Raw genomic sequence first — 21,645 nt, forward strand, 5'->3', positions numbered from 1 at the left:
TGGACCAGGCATTCAGTCTGCACACCAGCACCAGCCTGAGCAAACTCCATGGAATCAGACAGATCTGCTTTCTTAAGGGAAACTCCCAGGAATGCATCCATCTCACTGGAACAACACAAGCCTGCTATTCTATATATCTGGTAATACTCTTATTTAAATACTGCTTGAAAAACAATTTCCTGCCTTTAAAACTGGCTCAAAACATATATACACCCAGACAGTTAAACAACTTTCAAATGGTATGTAACAGGAAAATTTACCCATTAATCTGACGTATCCTTGCTTTTATGGAACAGAATTGTTTGCTTAGTCGTATGTTACTGGTGAATTCTGTAATGATTTCTGTTTAAGTGTCATTTAAAAGACATACAATTCAAGCACACTTGAAATAAACGTTTCACTCATGGTACAAAATCAAACTGTGAAAGGAACTAGTTTTTTATCTTTGTACCCTTGAAATATGTCTGGAACAGACATAATTTACTTTCCTGTATCTACATGATTTTCCATCACACTTCAGACCTCTCCATGGAGGATCTAAGAACACAAGCTGGGAAGTCAGTTGGTTCCAGTTAGGGATGAAAGGAAAGAATGCTTGAAGAAAGTCTTTTTGACTAGAAATACTTTGATATTTAATTCTCCACTTTCATGGAGCACGATCCCTCTTCAGTTCCTATCATGGTGGAAGGAGGAGTGATGGGAAGGCGCTCCACTCTGAAAACCAAATGATTTTCTGGGTTTCCACACCTACCTTGTGCTTTCCTTAAAAACTGTTTCTCTATTTTAGTGTTCCACTTGCATACCATGTCTTTCTCTGCGGTGGGTCAGTCTCCAATTACCAGCAAAACAACCTTTAAAAAAAACATCTATAGCAAGACGTTTTTTACACAAAATATAGCCAAAACATCCAATGAGATCATTAGCAGCACTGTGCATGTCCTCTTCACATTCCAATTGAAAATTTGTATTATTATTTCCAATTAAAGAGAAAAAGGGTATTTTCCTCTTGATATTAGTAAGTTCTCACATAAATGCAGTTCTTTATATTCATTCCCTATTATCTGTCTTATGTCTGGTTTATATACAGTAAAGGTACATTTCTTGGGTACAAGTTTTAATGTAAAACCTTAAAGATTCATTTCCTAGTTATAACTGTGTTTATCTGTATTTATAGCCTTCCATATCTTTAATCAAGCTCTGCTCTTCATTTATCTTTTCCCTTAAAGCATACAGCTATCTCAAAGGGCTAATACCAACTTTTTTCTTTTCTGTAGAAAGAAGATGAACCACTAACACTGCCTCCCTCTAACTCCTCCCTTTTGTTATCATTCACAGAAATGCTTCATCCGCTTTTGAACCTCTACCTTTTGGTAAACAGGCTGGTCATCAGGCTCAGAACTTCATGGAAGAGAAATAATAATTAAAACCAAAACTCACATAAGGCAGGAAGAATTATTAAAATCATCTGAAGAAAAAAAAGGGAGTTTAAAGCTTTTCTGTATCCTTCATTTTCTCGTTTATTGTAAGGACTGCTCTTACTGTATGGAAACTATCTATGGGTTCTGCAGAAGCTCACAGATCCAAGTCCACAACAAGCCTTTTACATGCCATTTACAGAATGCAGCACACACACAGGACAAAAAAAACCTACTCATTTTAGCACTGTGCTCTCACCCAGATACAAGCAACAGCCCAAGGAAAAGCCAAACAGGACTAATAAGATGAGCAACCTATGCACTATTTTTTTAAAACACAGTTTATTAAAATACTAATCTATTTTACTATGTTTGTTTACTTTCCCCATATATAAAAAAACATAGAATAATTTGCATCTGAAAGGACTACACTCAGAGAAGAACTAACCAACATAACATCAGGTTGCTCAGGAACTGTGCAGTGAGTTCTGAGCATCTCCAGGGCTGGAGATTCCACAACCTCCCTGGGCAGCCTGTCAGCTGCAAAGAATGAAATGACAAGGAACCCAAACAGAAAGTCAGTTTGGCATTCTGAGATACACATATTTCTGCAATATTTGGATTTCTACAAAACAACTCACGTTCCCTTCATGTTTTCTCTTCTCAAATAATTTTCATGTCAGGTGGCTGTTTTCTTCAGTACATCTCAAATTATCAGTCTTGTACAACAATACTTTAACCTAACTTCTCTTTGGTATGCTGAACAAAGCTGTCCCTTTTTTGACTTATTTTTAAAAGAATATTTGTGTTAGCTACATGCCTCTAAAAAGAAGAATTTGTAAATATATTTTTGTTCCTTCTCCAATTGTAATAATGCAAACACTACTTCCTCCATGGGTTCACACACTGAAAAATCTCAGAACACAGAGCCGATATTCCTCTGCATATTCATACACCCTTTCTTTTAATGTGTTTGGTGCAAAGCTGTGTATTCTCAGACACTCCACCTGGCATTTTAATGAGAACAGTGACCACTATGGTTCATTTAAAGTACCCCTTTACTGACTTCTGTATTTTACTTATCACATCAGAAAGTTATTTTACCAAATTTGCTCAATTCTTTATCTTTTATTTCCCAACTAAGCTCTTCCCCCCATAGAAATCTGAATGCCAGAGAAATCAAAATACACTTTTTCCTTCAGACAAGAAAAACATTATTATTTTTCCTGTTACTTCATATTGGAAACTCTTCCCAAGATCAAACTGCTAAAAATGTGAGCTGAAGGTTAAATTAAAACTTATCTGACACCAGCAATAGTCTGGTTGCAAGCCAGGACAAGAAGCCAAAATTACAACAGCGATGAGCCCTGCAGTTAGTGGAGAGATGGTAGATAACCATCTTCATTCTTATACCTCTGCTAGATCTTACCACTTCCTGAGAGCAGAAAAAAGGTAGGACAAAAGTCCAACACAACAAGCATTAGGTATGTCTCCAGGCCTATAACTGTCGCCATAGGTGGAGTAGCTGGGTGAAGGGAAACTTCTGCCCCAGTCTCTACACTCAGAGCATTAAAATTCTCCCAAACTTCCATTTGTTTTTCCCTACTCCACCCAGACCCCACTAGCTCCACTTCTCTCTAGCATTCTCTCACTCATTTTAGACCCAGTACTCTGTTCCTCTCAGGCCCACCTATTCCCTGTTTTTTCTCACCATAATACCCACTTGAGCTCCCCAGCCCTTCCACAGGAGGAACACTGATCCTCTGAGTTGAGAGCCTCCAAATCTACTACAAGATTTCTAAGGCAGCAGTACTCCCCAACCCCCATAATTGGCACAGAATAAAAAGATTGTATACAGAGAGCCATTACCAGCAATCAATCCATATGAGACTATAGAGACGAGAAATATAAAAAAAAGGGGATGCTTATTTTCTCTGTGCTTTGAATTCCTCCAGAGGGAATGGTTCCAAGAAATTATGGGAAGGGAATTCTAACAGCAGTAGTGTTCTTACCTGCAGATTTTCCCCAAGGTTAATATGCTGACATGAAGATATTACAAAACTTAGTTTGACAGCAATGACTAAATTAGATGGCATTAAGTTTATTTGTCCTCTGCCACACACACCTGTAAGTCAACAGAATTAGAGTGGCCCAGTGCTAAGGAGATGAACTCAACCAAGACTACAGTAGTATGCAGGGACAAAGAAATGCATTTCAAAAGCTCTGGCAGCACAGCACTATTTCCTTTGACAATACAGATACTCCAAATTAGTTAGCTAAAACTAAGTGCCAGCTCCTCATTCAATGCTAAATTATTGTGGAGAACCTTTATCAGTTTTAATACTAAACACATTATAGAAGAGTACAGTATACCATACAACAGGACAGGCTTATCAACTTTAATATACTGCAGAATTTTGGTCAATGGTGCAGAATCTAAACTTCCTCAGGGTTAATCCACTGAAATCTCACAGAAACCACGAAGTCTCAGGAATTTCAACTCCATTCAGTAGTGAGGATAAAAGCAAATATAGCAATTTTTATCACTGATATAGGTTAGAAGAAGTCAAAACTAAACTCCCTGTTTCAGCTCAGAAGAGGGCTTAAAGTATTTGCTGGATTCTGTTCCTTTTAACAGAGACTGTAACACAGAGGTGCCTCCATTACACAGATGCACAGACCTATTTTAGTATCATCTAAGATGAGGAGCCTAAGTACAGTGATTTTTAATAAGCTTTTGAAAGTTTACAGATGTGGGTGGCATTTCCTTTGGCTATGGCTAACAGTTACACATTATGGAGCACATACAACTCAAACCAGGTAATGAAGCTTTTCATTCTATTCATTTCACTCTATTCATTTGGATGAAGCAGAGAGTTGAAAACATGATTTTAAGTAAAGCTTTACTTATTAAAACAAAGACCAGAAACAGAAAATTTTAGCAACTATTGTTGTTTTAATGACCTTCTCTCTCAAAGAAAAATGACATAAAGAGAAAGATGACTACCTTTTTCTTACTAATAATGTGAGAGTCTATATAATACATATGCAGTCAATGTGTCCTCTTAAAAACATCTAAGATACTTACGGAGTCCAAACCTTCGGAAAGGCAGCAATTTCTTCTGGTGTATATTCATCTAACCTCTTGGGGACTACACGTGGCTGAGGAATCTCTTGTAGAAGGTTCTTCTCTATATCTTCTGGAACAACCTGAGACAGGTGAGAATAGACTTAACCATCTGATTGTTTAACAAACACCACCTGTGCCCACAAAGCCAGACCAAAATTTGTCAACAGTACTGTGTTCTTCATGCTAAGTGTTTCACCCAAATACACCAATCTCACATGTCTTGAATCTCACAGTTCTGTGAATAATATGGAAAAAACCCAACTACATACAGATATATAGAAAAAAAGCAGCTTTTTTTTTTTAAATTTACCTTTTCGTGACATGAGAGCCATTGCTAACACTCCCTCTCCACCTCCATATAATACAGGGATGAAAATGTAACTGCATGACTACTCACATCTTCAGGGAACAGGTGTAGCCTCTGCATCAGAGCTCTTCTCTGAAGGTTTTTTGGAAGCATTCTATAAACAGCCAGTTTAACAATCTGAGGAAAGGTAACATAGTAACAAATAATCAGACAAGTTACAGATAACATGAAATAGGCTAGCTGTGTTTCCCTCTACCCACGCCATTAATCACTGAACCTCTTTTCAGTTATCTTCTTTCAGGCTGAAGAATTCTGGCACCACATTCAGAAGGCGCTCTAAACATCGGTTTTAAAAAAAATAAATACTCCTTGTCATATAAACACTCATTTTAAGAGCCATGTAGAACACTTCAGCTTAGAAAGTTAAGAGCTATATTTAGCATTGTGGATGACTGCATATGATCCTTCAACTTCAAAGAATTGAAAAGCTTGTGGTAACTCTGTATTGTATTGCACATTTACATACATATATTGTTTAGGAAAAAAAATAAAATATACTCTAACAAATTTCCAAGTGTTCCCACCAACTAGTTTAACATTGTAATTTGCCGCATTTAAAATAGTTTTATAATTAATGCTTTGTACCTTAAGCAAAGCTAACATACCAAAACACGGCTTCATGAACTTACTATGTATATTTCCTTGCTATTAGTTCCAGATGAACAATCTTACTTCTAAACATCAGGAACGAATAGAATTTGTACATCTACTCTAGATGATGCTTATTGAAAAGTAAACAAATGTCAACAGGATTTTCTCTTGGACTCTAGCAAAGATGCCTTTTATTTAAATACAAAACACATTGTTATGGACTTCATCCAGAAGGGGAACATTTGTAAATGTACAACAACGCACACAACTGCAGGAGACAAAAAAAGGTTTCATAAAGGACAGCAAAGCATTTTGGGCTAGACCTATGTGCAATTTTATAAGTAAAATGTTTGCTCCAGGACACCCAGATATAAACTAACTCCAAATCAGAAACTACCCAGGCATGCTAAGAGCAACATCAAGCTCAAGCCAATAAACCACACTGAAAGGCAGGGCACTAAGCACAAACAAATCTCCCAGACACCTGGATATTTTCCAAAGTCTATTGAGCAACGTGGCTTCTTTTTATAAAATTAACTAAGGGAATTCAATTGAAATTTTAGAGACAATCACTGAGTTCCCAGGTGGAACCATGTTAAGGTAAGATTTTCAGGTGTTATGCATCCAGTACCACAAATCTGTGGACAAATACAATAAATCAAGATGACAGGAGAAATATATCAGGTCATGCAGATTAATACACGGTTTTGATACTTTCTCTAATAAAAATTAATAGGTATGTATTAAAAACCAAAGATGAAAACTAAAGCTTTTTAGGGATAAAAACTATTCATGCTTGTAGAGCAAACTGTAATTTATTTAGGTCAGTATACTATGTGCCTAGACAAGGGCAAGACAAAAACAGAAAATGAACCTTCACTGGTTTGCTTCACTGAATACTAAAAATCAAGCGAGATACCATAACAATAAAAAAAAATATATGGATATTAACAGCAGCTCATGTGAACAGCCCTTTTATCATTAAGAATTTTAATAGCATATGCTTATTTTTCTTTCTATCCAGTGTTTTTCCTTATTGCCAATGAAAGATCAAAATGCATCAGATCTAAACCAACAAATCCTGAGACTTCTCAATACATTGCCTGAGGGGATTTTTTTCTCATCTAAAAATTACTTTTAACTTCAGACTGTGTTAGAAACAGTGTTGATTTCTTAGACTAATAAATTGCACAAACACACAGTCCAACATATGACCTCTGACCTACAGATACACAGAGCTAGTTATTTAAATATTTCAGCCCAATGAAAAGAGACTTTAAAATACTTTAATGAACATTATGTTAAATACTTGACTTCTTCAAGCAACCAATGTTCACGTTTGACTTTTTGATCTTCCTCTGTCGCATGTGTGTTGGGTTTTTAGGAGCTCTCCTGGTTTTTTTCTTCTGTTAAAGGAATTTTGCCCATCCAGGTTGCCGGGGGAGCAAATGGCTGAGTACTTCAGAAAAACAAAAGAGCTAGCTACAGGGTGGGGCGCATCTGGCTACTCTTTTGTTTTCACCTGAGTGTGTGGGGGCAGTCAGTCTCGGCGTCCGGAGAGAGGGAAGCTGCTTTTCTTCGGCCGCTTTTCTTTCTGCTGGAGAAACACCGGGATCCCAAGCCCGCCTTCCCTGCCCCGCTGGAGGCCGGGCCGTGGCCGCCCTGCCCCGCTGCTGCTTCGAGCCTTCGCTGCGTTGTAGCCGTGCTCGCCCTGCCTGCCCAGACCTCCGGGGGGTTCCCCTTTTGGATACATCTCATCTGTCCTCCGGGATTTGTGCTCGTCCCTGCCGTTCCAGCCTGCCATTCCAGCCTGCTGTTCCTGAGGGTCCGGCGAGACACCAGGATCGGCTGCCCAGGGGTTTGTGAAGCCTTTGTCCCATCCCTTCCCGGGATCCCAGGGCACCGGTGCCGCGTGCTCCCCGAGCTCGCTCCGGAGCGCCCCCTGCAGCCGCGGGGGAACCATCGCACCTGCCCTGCTCACCGGGAGCCGCCAGCGCCCCCTGCCGGCTGCGAGCGGAACTGCACCCGAGGGGAAAGGGCCCGACAGCCGAGAAGGCTGGGACTGGGTTTGTGATTGTTTGCTGTTACTGCCATAGTTATTGTCGTTTGTTTGACTGGTTATACACATATAGATATATAATAGTAAAGAACTGTTATTCCTATTTCCCACATATTTGCCTAAAAGCCCCCTTGATTTCAAAATTATAGTATCTCGGAGGGAAGGGGGTTGCATCTGCCATTCCAAGGGAGGCTTCTGCCTTCCTTAGCAGACACCTGTCTTTCAAACCAAGACAATGTGGCAGACACATCTGGTGAAACAAACCAGGGAGGTAGAGCAGCTGGTCTATTTTGGTTGTAGATACTTCTGATTGGTGAATGTGTTCTGAATCTTTTATCTACATTACAAAAAGAACAATTCAGTAGCAAAAATGTGCCTATTAAAACAAATCACTCTGTGAAGAATGACTGATTTATATACTCAGATTTTAACAATGAAGAAACACTTTCAATGTTGTGTACAGTCACTGCAGTACTGACGAATTCATGTTCCAACAAACTATCATGAAAACAGGACTTGAAGAATGGTAATGGATAATGAATGTTCATGGATAATTGTATATTCAATAACAGGTTCTGCAGGTAAGTATCCAAAGGGCAATACGCATAATCCAAGGCATGCTGTGATACATCTATTCTCCATGCTGCTTAAGAACTCATTTGCCTTTCCATGCCCCCTCACACATGCAAGAAGCTCATAACTGCAAGATCTGGAAGAGAAAATTCAGTTCACATGAAGTACAAACCATTTTTTACTAGCAGGCAAACCACAGAATGGTTTGGTTGGAAGGGACCTTTTCAGGTCATCCCATCCAATCCCCTGCAATGAGCAGGGAAAACTTCCTCTAGACCAGGCTGGTCAAAGCCTCCTCCAGTCTGGTCTTGAACACTTCCAGGGATGGCACATCCACAATTTCTCTGGGATGTCTGTTTCAGTCTCATCACCTTCACATAAAAAATTTCTTTTTTATTTACAATCCAAATCTCTTTCAGTTTAAAAGTATCACTCCTTGTTCTGTCACTACAGGCCTTGGTAACAGGTCTGTCTCCATCTTTTTTGTAAGCCGCCTTTATACACTTGAAAGGCCACAGTAAGCTCTCCCCAGTCATTCCTTCTCTAGGCTGAACAACTTCAACTTTTTCAATCTTTCCTCATAGGAGGGGTGTGCCATCCCTCTGATCATTTTTGTGGTTCTCCTCTGGACCTGCTCCAACAGGTCCATGCCTTTCCTGTGCTGGGGGCCCCAGAGCTGGACACAGTATTCCAGGTGGAGCCTCACCAGAGCAGAGCAGAGGGATAGAATTGCCTCGCCCACCTTGCTGGCCATGCTGGTTTGAATGCAGCCCAGGATTCTGATTTACTACAAGGTCATTAGTCCAACTACAGAACAGAAGGCTAAACAGGGAGCCAGGACACAAAAGGTAGGGCTGGAAAAATTCCTTCATTGTAACTTCTGCCTCAAAGACTCTTCTACAAGCCAAAACAAATCCAAACCCAGCTACTGGAAAGACCAAGTTTACATCCAACTTCTTGCCCAAACTTCTGCCTACAGCCAGAACTTCCTTTTCACTGCTGTGATGACAAATCAAAGAAGTGCATAAAGCACAGGCTTAAGTGAAGTTGTACAGACTGGTTTTGCACCTTGAGTACAGCTGTGCAACAGAAAAGGCAGATCCAACCAGCAATACTTGCAGGGTGTTAAGTAATGGTGTTGGAACCCTCGGCTCTTCTGTTATCTGAACTTGATCAAGTTTTACAAAAAATATATCAACCCTAAATAAGAAAAGTATGGAACTGCAAATCTGCTACTAAACTCATTCTAAACCCAAACACAGATGCAATGCTCCCTGAAAACACACATCAGAACATGTTTCTTTCTGGAATTAACAATAAAAACTCTTTTTATATGCTTGCAATACACTTCTAATAAAAGAAACCTTATTGCTTTCTATGTGATTATGCTTATTTTGAGCTATTAAGATAGTGGGAGTTTAATTTTACATGAAAGTTAAAAAACCTAGTGATTTCTGTGAGATTTCAGACTGGTAAAGTGGTCCACCCATCCACAGGTCTCACTGCAACCTTGATGTCAGTTTAAAATTGACTAGCACAGCTTAACAGTTTATTCAGCTATTCACAGACTCCCACTGCCTCCTCCCCAAGTCCTTTATATTTAGTACCAGCAATGTGTTAAATTCTATATCCTCTTAAATACTTACCCCTAAAGACTATGATGGTTTCTCCATCAGGTAAAGACAGCCACCATCAGATGTATACAGCCAACCCAGCATTAGTATTTGGGGATTTTTATACTACTGGCATGCTGTTTGCCCTGATTTTTTTTGAATTGCAAAATTCCTATTGGCTCTAATTGCAACTGTCATCTTGAATACTGCAATACCTTTTTTTTTTTCAGCTTGGCTAATTTATATACTCACAGCATAGACATGCTCTTAATAACACAGTTATATGACATTATTCTTTTAGTTTCCAATTTAAAGAGCTAATTAGAAAGAATCTGAAGGCAGCTTTATTAAAACTCTTGCACTTTCAGTCCCTTACAGCACATTAATACCTTTTATGAGTACAAATAAATTAAAATATATTTATTTGAAACACTGTGAGGCTTAAACATTTCAATTTTTTTGACAGGCTTTGGCTTACGTGCAACTTTTAGACTATGTCTGATGGAGACAAGTTCTGAGAAAGATTCTTTGCCAGATAAAACATACTTTAAAGATGAAAATCAACAGAGCAATACCACTCCTGGTACTGAGAAGCACAAAATAATTGGCTGAATTTCCAGAAGAAAGTCTACCCTAGCAGCTGAATTAAGTCCAATAATCAACAGGAAGCAACTCTAGAACATGGGAAGGACATATTGCTCCAGAGAAAACAAAGTGATTAATTACAAGGCATGCCAAAAAACCCCTAGAAGAATTTCAAGAGATACAGCAGTTACTTGGAGGCACAGTTTGATACCATATCTTCCTTCTACCAGTTCATGGTTTTCTGTTCTGCATACAACATGTTCTTTTCACCACACATTATAAAATATAACACAAAGACCTTTCTCTTTCTACCTCTGACAGCAACAGTGAATATACTCAATACTGCCATCAGAATCATTTGGTCACAGAAAAATTAAACTTCCATGCATGTCATTTGGCTTTCCACTATATTTAGCACTTAAAAAAATGCAAAGCCTCATGTTTTCTTTAAATTATTAACTTGACTCAAAAATCAGGAATGGATTAAGACTTTTTAATACAAGCATTTATTTTTGTGTACTATGAAGAAAACGACCAAGTCAGCTGTAAGACTTATTCAGGTCACCTAGAGGTTTCCAGATAACATGCCCCATAACAGTATTCTCCTCCCCATGCAAAACTAACTTGTGTACCTACTAATCCAGACTTTGAACTTTTGTTCTACTTAATTAAAAAACATTACTCCCTAGTAATAGAAGAAAATGCTACTACTAACTGTTCTAGCATGTACACATTATTCTATCAATTATTCCTTACTGATGCAAAGAAAATAGGTTCTCAAATACTAACAGCAAGATTTAACTGTGTTTTCTGTCTGAGCTTTTCTTCAAAAGACCATTATTAGGCAGATATAATGGCAAGTCTATACGTGCAAGCTGTTGCTAAAGGGCATTCAAAAGGAGAATGAGAACATTTTAAACTCCTTCACATCAGAGCCAGCAGCTGAACAAACCAAAACCCTGACACCCCTGGAGGCTCCCTCCGGGCACACTTCCATAGAGCTACCCTGCTTCACTTAATAATCTTCCCTAGCAGGTCACAGGCAATACAGCCTCTGAATACTGCAAAGGTCAATCCTCTCACTGAGCATGTGGTCTTAGCCAAATGTAATTTCTTCTTTTTCTTTTCTGGGGTCAAGTTTCTGATGCAGCCAGAAAAAAAAAAAAAAAAGCCAAGTTTGCCTACCTTTCAAATAGGAAATCAAAAAAAAATTGATTGTAAACTCTGTCCTAACAGGATTACTATCTACTCCTATAGATTAGATCTGACAATATTACTTCGCAGGCATTTAAATGAAAAGTCATAAGATTTTTCCAGGAATGTTTTTCAAGTAATCTTTGCTCCCTCTCAAATCTGAGATTTAAAACTACATCTTTTAGTCTTTCTGTATCAAGTACCTAGAAGTCTAATTTTGAAAGAGCTGGTCTCATGCGCATCAGCAGTTTTCCAGCTAACTAAAACTTCCACAAGTTTTATTTAAAAAAAAGCCAAGAAAATCCCAAACCTCTACACATTCCAAACATCTACACCTCAAATAAAAAAGTTTACCTGTTTCCTTTATTTTCAAAAGATTGTCCTGGCAAAAAAAACCCCACCAAACCTTTCAATCAGATTTTTTTAGCAACCTCCAACGGAGGTTAATGCTGCCTGCCCATTTATATCCTAAGGTATTATTCCTGCCATACAGAATATTAGTATTATATTAACCTGAACAACAGAGTGGCTGTTTTGAACTACAGCAATAAAGTTTCATGGTACACCTAAAGAACATATTTAACAGTTTTGCTTATGGGTGGTCCAAGAATTTACATTCAGTCTAAGTCAGAGAAATGTGAACAAGCTGGGTTTTTTTCTTCAATAAGCACTTCTTAAAGTAGCCCAGCCAACTCCAATAGATGAGTACTATTCTCTGCTATTCTTCAGAAGAGCAGACAACTGAAAACACTAGAAATTAAGCAGATTCAGAGACACTCCTCTCCTCATGACTCCTGAATGAACTCACACATATTTAAGGTAAAAATGTGCTAGACAGTACTTTTGATGTCTTTTTGTCAACACACTAATTTTCACCCTTGCATAAACCCAAATTTTTCTGAAGTCCTGAAAAACTTGGCAAAATGAACAAGAAACTCTAAGCTCTGTACAAAACATCAACTACGCAGACTTATTTTTGCATTCACTGCCCCATATTAACATAAAACATACTTAGCAGTGGGAAAAAAAAAAAGTAGTACTTTTCCAATCTCAGGTACAAAATTATACATCAGAGATCAAACACGTGAAGTTTTTTATTCCTTTCAACGAAGTAGAGAAGTCAGGGATTACAAATGGTTGCCATGGGAAGCTTTCAAGATCTGTCTGGATAAATCCCCAGCAGCCTTATCTGACCTAACAGGTGACACTGCTTCAAGTAGGAAGTTGGACTAGAGATTTCCTGAGGTTCTGTTCAATTTGAATCATCCTATGGCCCTTAAAAAAAGGCACATATACATTCAAATTCAGCACAATCCCTCTGAAGCACTAACTACCACCTGCAAGAATATCAGGCTCCAAATATGAGAGATACAGTGGGGTCAGCCTCCATTAAGTGAGAGTATCAGATCATCAACCTTGGTGGTACCTTAAGAAGGAGCTAGAAATGGTCAGGGATGATACTACAGCAACCTTGTCTAAATTCTGACAACTACACATACGGCTTTCAGCCCCCCCACATAAGCATAACTATACCATTTTGCATCAAATTACAATCTTTTTAACCAGCCATTAGCTGTGAACCAGTTTTTCCTAGAAACACTTTGTATACTAGAAACAAAACTAACAGAAAAATATTTATCTTGGGGATTTGTATATTTGAATTTAGATATACGTAAGTCAAGACAGTGCTAAGCATTCCTACAGTCCTACTATACACACACACACTCAGGAAGTCTTACATAAACTGAAAATAGTCAAATCCACTGGAAAATCTCTATGTAGCACCACACAAGTTTACAACATCTTTTTCCTTGGAAATAGTCTCTTCCATTAATTTACTGCCTTAATTTCTGTAACAGCACTATTTCCAAAAGCAATGATGACTCATCTAATGAAGCACTACCAGGATGAATTAGCAGGAGTCAGTAAGGCCAAGGGCAGAGAAACAGCAGTAGCCTCCAAGACAAAAGTAACACTTTACAAAATGAACATTTGGATGCCACAGGAAGATACAGCCTGCTTCCTACAATCTTCCTAATTCCACTGGCTTCACAGGAACTGAATTTAATGTAATTGAAAGAAAAAGGAAGTGAAATAAAGTGATATATAAAAGTCTCCACAATAACGATGTGTCACTTAGATTATGATTTGAAGATCCGTATGTTACTCGGGCTGGCATTGTTCTCTTTACAGTACTACTTTTTCAGGTTTTAAAAGCTAGTTCTAAAAATAAAACCTGTTAATAAAACATCATCATAATTTCCATTTTTGTCATATCCCAATGCATTTCACACCAAAACAATTCAACTAGTAAACAAATATTTCTAGCCATAAAAATCTGTTACAGCTACAAATACAGACTGTATCTTGCCAAATTACCATCCACTACTACTAATTATGACAAAAACACGTCTGAGATATCTTTATGAGACAACTGAATGCTTCATTTTCAATAGAATGACAGAGTTAATTGCTGAAGACTCTCCACCATTGTGTTAAAAAAAATAGTGTCTCTTGCTAAATGAGACCAAGACTTGAGCCACATCACCATTTCCTGAGCCTTTTTGTTCAACATGCCTCATTTTTGGCAATGCATTTAATCCTCTTCTGTTTGCAGAGAAATTCATCTATGAGTCTGGCAAGAAAAGAGGTATTTCAGAATGAATGCCAGAAGGTAATTGAGAGAACATCCCATTCTCATGCCCTAACAAGTTGTGTTACACTGCCTCCCAGCGCTCAGCATCTGCCTGAAGTTCAAATGAAATATATTGAAGAATCCATTTTAGACATGGAACTACCAGTAATTCCCAAAGGAATGACAACTATCTTGGAAGCTGCTTGCAAAACCATTTGTTTTGAAAAATTATAGACAGAACATTATATGGAAATGTAGGATTTAGTTTCACTTTATTTAAAGAAGGTGTGACAGTAAAAACAGAAACCAGGCAAATTCATATGGCGGATCACTTTTTTATTGAGTACTGGCACTTGTATAAGGCAGACTTGGGACAAACCAGGATTTCCAAATCATTGATATGTTGCTGCTGATTTATCTTCCTGCCCCTCTACCTTTACCTGCTGCTCTACAGTACCTAGCAGTGTGCAATAGGCATATGCCAAGGCCCAACATATTGCAAGAATTGCAGCTGTGGAAACACCTATGCAGAAAGTGGAAGATAAGATGGAGAAGAATCACCAGGAGCTCAAGGAGGAGATGAAAGAGTGCCTTCTCCAAATCTCGGCAGTACAGATCAGAGACTCTGCTACCAAATGCGGATGTTCCCCAGAGAGAAGGTACATCCCACAAAGTGGCTGTGGAATTTCCTGTGTGACATGAGGAGGTGGGGTGGACAACCCACTTCTGCTCTGGCACCTCTGTTCCTAGAGATGAAGATGCTCCCAGAGATGGGTGAAGAGAACCTTTGCTTCTGAACAGCTCATCCTTAAAATGGTACCCCATTAGCAAAGATTGGACCCTTGAAAACAGTTGTGGGGAAAGCTGTGAGTCGAGGGAAGGGACTTTCACATGCGAGCAGAGAACCAACCTGGGCGGCTGTGTCGCTGTGACATTGAAGCCATGAGAGAACTTCTTGTGGAGATGTCTCCATAGCATGAGCAAGAGAGACTCCTCTCCCTAAGTGAACTGAAAAAGATTATTATAGAGGTGGTAACCTGACTGAAAATCTCAAGGGTTGTCTTTTTGTGCTGTCAGTGGGAGAAGGGAGAAAGGTGGGGGGAACAAAAGTGTTCTGAAGGTTTAGTCTGACTTTTTTCCTTCCTTTTAGGTCTGTTAATAAACTTCTTTATATTCTTTTAAGTTTTGTGTCTGCTTTGCTTTCTCCTAATTCTTATCTCACAGAAGGAAAATAAGTAAGTAATGGATATTTTGAACCAAACCACTACATCTAGGAAAATGAAGAAACACTTTTATATTTTATACGTAAAGTGGCCCATATAAAAGCATTTCAAAGTCAAAACTGAACGTAAGTATCTATTAATCTCTGTGGGTCTTGTATCATGCTCTGAAACATTAGTACTTAACGAGAATTCAGTCCTCCAATGCTGTCCATTCAAAACTCTAGTAGAAGTAATTCTACAACTGTGTAAGTCAACATGTCAAAATGGATCATGCCAATCTGGATCCCTATTTTTTTTATCAGTACAAACACATGAACACTGCATTTCAGAATTTAAACAGTCTAACATAGACAACAAAGATGCTTACGTTCAACATAACCATCGTTTCCATTTCCTTCACAGACCATGAATACACAGCATTACAGAAAAGATTTAAAAAAACATCATCACTTAAAACCTCCTGTTGAATTTCACTGGGAAAAGAGGCAGATGCACTTTCTAACTTTTTTAAGATTAGCATTATTCTTGCTGGCTCTTGCAAAAGCAGTAGGGTCATTAAGCTGAAGTACAGTTTAGCTAACTCAAACTTATGGCAGTTCACTTATGAGAAAGGTCAGACCCCTGAAACTAAAAGGAAGTAAATAAGTGAAAAATTAGTGAAGCAAACAAGCTTGATTTGCTCCTTTGGACAGCATGGAAAAATGACAAAAATACACAACCTACAATCTAACCCCAGAAATGTTGCTTACAAAAATGGTGTCCCAAGCCAAGCTTCTAAGAACCATTAGTAGAATGTGTGTAATTTAACTTTAGATACCTAACTGATCCCATTTGTTTAGGAGAACTAATTAACTTGAAACCAACCAGTTTCACAAATGAAAGAGAAGAAGGGGAAAACACTTACAGCAGTTGGATCCTTCAAATGGAGTTGAGTGGCTGTCACTTGTTTGAAACCACCAGGATAACTAGAAAAACAAAGCAAACATACAAGCTGAATTCTTCACACTCAAGCATGATGTTAACATAAGTATCACTACATCTTGAACGATGGTGTAATGGTATTATAGGGACTCAGAAAAGGAAGATGTTCTCACGAGGCCAAAAACTGTATTTTATTTATCCTGTCAACTATCTAATTTTAACACCACTTCTATGTTCTTATTTATTCACTTGAGTATGAAAAAGCTTGTGCTTCACAAGCAGATGGGTATGTTTTTAAAACTGCTTATCAAGTACACCATAACAGCTATACAATAAAACAGGAATAAGATATACAGAACTCTGCAATATTTCCAGATGATCAAGACTCACAACCAGTCTGTGGCTGACATAAGACACATCCATTTTGAACTGTATTTATTATTTTCTTGCTATAGTAAGACTTGGCATATCTACAGTAATAGAATTTTAGTTTTACTGCAATGGATCCATCTTTCTAAAGCCTATATCACATATTGAAGCTACACTAATTCAGATTTATGCATAAGCTTTTAATGACCTGATAACATGCAGTAAGAAATTACATGGAAGTCAGGTAAAGCTGAGTTTCATTTTGATTGAATTACATCATTAGGAATCAGCCCAAGTGAAATCAAAATAAGCCCAGCATCATGAAGACATGTCCACTGAGCTGCATGGACTTAAATATTAGTTTTAAGTGTGCAATTTTTTTACTTATTCAAAACCAACTTAGATACTTATGCAAGTGCTTTAACTTACATGTTAAGATTTTAGAGAAAATTTTAAGTCATAGGGGAGGTGGAGGAAAAAAAAAAGCACACAATAATTTCCATCAGCTCTCAACAAGAATTTCTCAGCAATTCAGCAATTTCAGGATTGCACCACTAGCACTAGCAAAATCAGCTTTCTCAATGTGATTTATCGATCTTCCAACTGGATGCACTGTGACATTTAGAGATTATTATGTAGTAGTAACACTACTGATCAGGAGCACTGAACTGATGACTGACACCCTGTCATTGATGATTGCAGTCTCTACTGTAAACAAGTTATGTCTGCCAGAATAATGTATTTTACACTACTGTATATAACAAGGTACTGCACATCAGTACAGCTGGAGAGTGTTTCATTTTTAAATTGTTTTTCCAATTTTTTCTTTTCATCCTCTGATTCAGTATTTCCTGCAAGGTAAATAGGTCCTAATAGGATAAAGTAATTGAAGTTGGTGACAATATATATATCTTAAATGTGTAGTGCCAATGAAATTACCTTTTATTACACAGTAAACAGAATAGCCCAGATCACTGAGTCCAGAGGTTAACACAAGACACAACCTGGCTCACCAATTCTGTTAACTTACTCAATTTCCCTGACTACTTTTGAGTTAATTTCCCTAGCAACATACACTGGGGATAAAAAAAATAAAAAAATAATAATAAAAAAACAAAAAACAAAAAACAAAAAAAACCAAAAAACCCCAAAAAAAAACCAAAAAGAAAGAAAAAAAGAAAGGAAGAAAAAGGTTTATGCCATTTTAAATATCTTAACACATGCAGACAGGCAAACAAACAAAAAACCCTAAAAGTTTAAGCCAGCATTCCCTTTTAAAGCAATATGCTAAAAAGGACTTCAACTATTAAGAAAATATGACATTAAATTTACCACAAGCTCATTACCAGAAGCTTTACTTACTATAAAGCTTACCCACTATGTGAAGAATACACTTTCTGTTCCCATTTGTTACCAGAGAAGGCAATATGTCTTGTATTTATTATGACAACATGATCTCCACAGTCATCTACAAGGTAGAAATAAGTGGAAAATATTGAAGAAAACCACAGAGGGAATCAACCAAAACAACTATTATGTGTACAATACATAGATAGTAGCACATAAATACACCTTCCATAAAACTCAAATTTAAAATCTGAGCTTTTAAAGTCAAAACATCCAAATCAGCATTTAAATACCAACCTTAATTACTACTTTTAGCACTATCAGTTTAGAAGGCAGGTGAGAAGGTAAAATACCATCAAGCCAGACGACTAAACCATTGCAATTATTCAGCTAAAATCTGGAAATCTGGCTTATGGGCAAATTTCTATCCTATTCAACACATTATGCTGCATATGTACCTATACTAAAAAAAAAAAACCACAGGAAAAAAAGGTTAATTCCAAATGATCCTAAATATTTTTAATTTTACTTTTTCATAAAAACAGTATCTGTGCTTACTGAAGGATTGAACAATTTGGGTAAGTAAAATACTTCTATTACGTAGTTACACTTTCAGGCTAAATATATAAAAGAAACAAAAATACTGCATTGAGGGAAAGGCAGGGGGGAAAACCCTAAAAAACCAACTCTGTTGGGAGAACCCCCACATTTTCATCTATCAAACAGGAGTGAATGTTACAGCATATACATGTATGTTTAGAGATATACCAGTAACTTTATTATCAAAAGTTTTTTACATGCAAAGTCTGTAATTTATCATCAACACCCTGCCAGAAACAGTTAAGTGGATCTTCTTTACTAATGAAGTGCTAAGAAAACCTGTATTATCTCAAAAAACCATGTAAATAGGAGAAAAGATGTAGTTTTTAATTTCAGAAGTAATGATCCTGATCAGCTGTATAAGCTGTAACCACGCATTCAACTAAAACGAAAATGATTTGTCCAGTCCCATTTGCATCACCCTATTAGAACACAAGTATTTGAAGAGGCTCACCTGACTAAAACATTTTTGAGTCGGTAACAAAGCAGCTATACAAAGCAGGGCTTAAACTGACTATGCATTTTTAATAGGAGCAATTAATCAAAGCAATTTTCACACCTTATTTAAGGTTTTTTATTTTTTTTTAATCTTGTGTGCTTTTAATGCTCCACTTTCAATTACAGCTGAAGTGCAAATGCAATTTACACATCTTTGCTGTTGCAGCCTTTCACTGCTGACAGTTCAGCTCTAAAAACGCTCTCTGTCTACATAAGTATCAGGGAACTGACACTGAACTTCATGACTTTTTGGTTTTTTGGCTGGAAAGATGAAAGAATAAGCTCATCTAAGAAAATTGTGGCCAACAGTTTTTCACTTCCATGAGCACTGAATTAACAAATATTAATACCATTTAAAAACAAAACAACAAAAAAAAAATCCCCATGATGTTATTCTGTGTAAGGAGCTGTTATCTCACAGACGCTAAAATATTTCTTAGTTCAAAAAAAGAAGAAAAGAAGCATCAGGTACATCAACCACGAGTTCCTGCATACTTTGTCCTTCTAAATGTCTCAGCAGTAGTAACCAACCAATTGGTGCCAACCTGTGTAAAGCATTAGTACTGATTTACAGAATATTTTAAACCAAATAAAGTTGTCCTTCTTTCCAAGACTTTAAAACTTCACAGAGATAAAAGTATCACAGTTCTTTCGCACAGGGCAACCAAAACATTTTCCTCTCAGTGTCTGCTTTATTTCTCAAGACAGCCTTAAGTCTCCAGTGACATCTTGTGGATACAGCAAAATTTACAACAGCAGAACTCTGACATTTAAAAGTCTCCACAACACTACAAATCCTACCTCCCATTACGAAATAGATCGAGTATAATTTTGCTATGTACACTTTACATGTATGAGCAAACTTCAAGGCTTCCTTTATGTTTCAGCAATGTCTCTGGAAAAATTTGCATGGATATTACAGGAAACACTGTACCAGTGGTGTGAAGGATCAACTTTTTATTATTTATAAAATGCTTATCCCCATGAGACAGGCACTACAGCATTACAAGTAATGAACAAGATTACAGATGCATCTTTATAGCTGAATCTTCTAATCTGCAGAAAAACAAAATTATGGTTTTATTTAAACCATTAAATTGAAAGGTATCTTTCAACAATGATTGTTTCCCATTTAAGAATCAGACAGGTACCAATCTCCTCATCATAGAATGTATGAGGCAGGAAGGGACCTCTGAATGTCATGTCATCCAAACCCCGTGGTGAAAGCAGGACCAGCTTTTGAAAATCTCCACAGATGGAGACTTCACAACCTCTTGGGCAATGACTTCCAGTCACTCTCACAGTAAAAAATATCTTATCTGATGTTCAGAGCATCCTGTGTTTCAGTTTGTGCCCACTGCCTCCTGAAAACAGGACTTCTTTGCACCTTATTCAGAATGAAGCATTCCAAGACCGTGGTGCTGTGTACCTACTGAAAGGTAGCACTCAAATGTTTCATTACGTGCCCTGTGAACTAAATTTTTACACGTAAGATTAACAAAACATGTTCTGAGGTTTTTAAAAAAATGAAAGAACAGCCCACTGTAATTCAGCTACTCAAAATGAATTTCAAAATCATAATATCCTTTATATATATTGGTAAAGAAACAACATTAGGTTGTGGAGGGGTATGACGGAAAAAGATGAGAAAGAAAACCAATTCATTTATAATTTACAAACAATTGAGAAATGTAATCCTTTATAGCAGGCTTGATTTTAAAACTGAAATTGGAAAAAACACGCATGTGAAAAAAAGCAAATTTGCTCTCATCCATTGCAATACTCACTTAGTGCATGATAAATAGGTTTATGTCTGCCTTCGAGTCTCATTACAGTGGCAGCTGCTATTTTTCCTGGGGGCTGCAACTTCGCATCGAGGAGGTACCAGGCTCTGGCAAAAGTAGCCCATTGCTGAAAAGAAAGAGGGTCAGTACTTATCACAGTAAAAGCTCACGCTACCATAATCTAGCTTCATTTATTAGACCAACACTTCTTTTACCTTCAAAAATACTATAAGAAATATTCAGCACCACCCCCTTCAAATAACCTTTAAAAGGACAGAGCACTGCGATACACACACTGCAGTGCGATGTATACATGTGTAACACCACCGAAAGGTTACCGGCCCTGACGGCTTTGTTTCAAAAACGCAGATCTCCTGCTGCAAGCTTCCATTATCGCTACTTGAACTGCAGCATATTTAACGCCCAAGGTCTCTCTCCCTCCCGGGGAAGGGCACGGCTCCCCCACACGCACCTTTCAGACCGCGCACAGCCCGAGCCGCCGCCCGCGGGAGTTCCTGTCCCCCAGACGTGCCGCACACAGCGGCTCCTGCCAGCGGGACCCTCAGGACCAACACCGGGGGCAGCCCCGCGGCGCTCCACTGGGGGCCTGGGAACCCTCCGTGCCCGCCCGCTCCCTCACGGCCCCGGGGTCCCGTCCCAGAGGCAGCGAACGCCCCGGCCGGCCCGAGGGGGAGGCCGCGCTCACCTGGGCCGCCCTGGTGTAACTCGCCATCCCGCCGG

At 38.1% G+C, this 21,645-nt stretch overlaps 1 protein-coding gene across 1 annotated transcript in view; it reads right to left on the minus strand.

The window, feature by feature from the left end:
* MRPL13 (mitochondrial ribosomal protein L13) overlaps nucleotides 1–21,639 on the minus strand; it is a 33,995-nt gene extending 12,356 nt beyond the window's left edge. Inside the window, exons 1-6 of the mRNA XM_042036360.1 lie at nucleotides 21,611–21,639; nucleotides 20,908–21,031; nucleotides 18,050–18,143; nucleotides 16,290–16,350; nucleotides 4,943–5,029; nucleotides 4,504–4,625 (exon numbers count right to left, since the gene is read on the minus strand). Of these exons, the coding sequence (XP_041892294.1) occupies nucleotides 4,504–4,625; nucleotides 4,943–5,029; nucleotides 16,290–16,350; nucleotides 18,050–18,143; nucleotides 20,908–21,031; nucleotides 21,611–21,637 (515 nt within the window). The 5' untranslated portion in view covers nucleotides 21,638–21,639. The remainder of the gene's footprint in view (nucleotides 1–4,503; nucleotides 4,626–4,942; nucleotides 5,030–16,289; nucleotides 16,351–18,049; nucleotides 18,144–20,907; nucleotides 21,032–21,610) is intronic.
* Between the last annotated feature and the right edge of the window lie 6 nt (nucleotides 21,640–21,645).

The sequence above is a fragment of the Corvus kubaryi genome, unplaced genomic scaffold, assembly GCF_017639235.1.
Source record: "Corvus kubaryi isolate FWS band 111438036 unplaced genomic scaffold, C.kubaryi_AGA036_p1.0 37385, whole genome shotgun sequence".
Classification (NCBI taxonomy): Eukaryota; Metazoa; Chordata; class Aves; order Passeriformes; family Corvidae; genus Corvus; species Corvus kubaryi.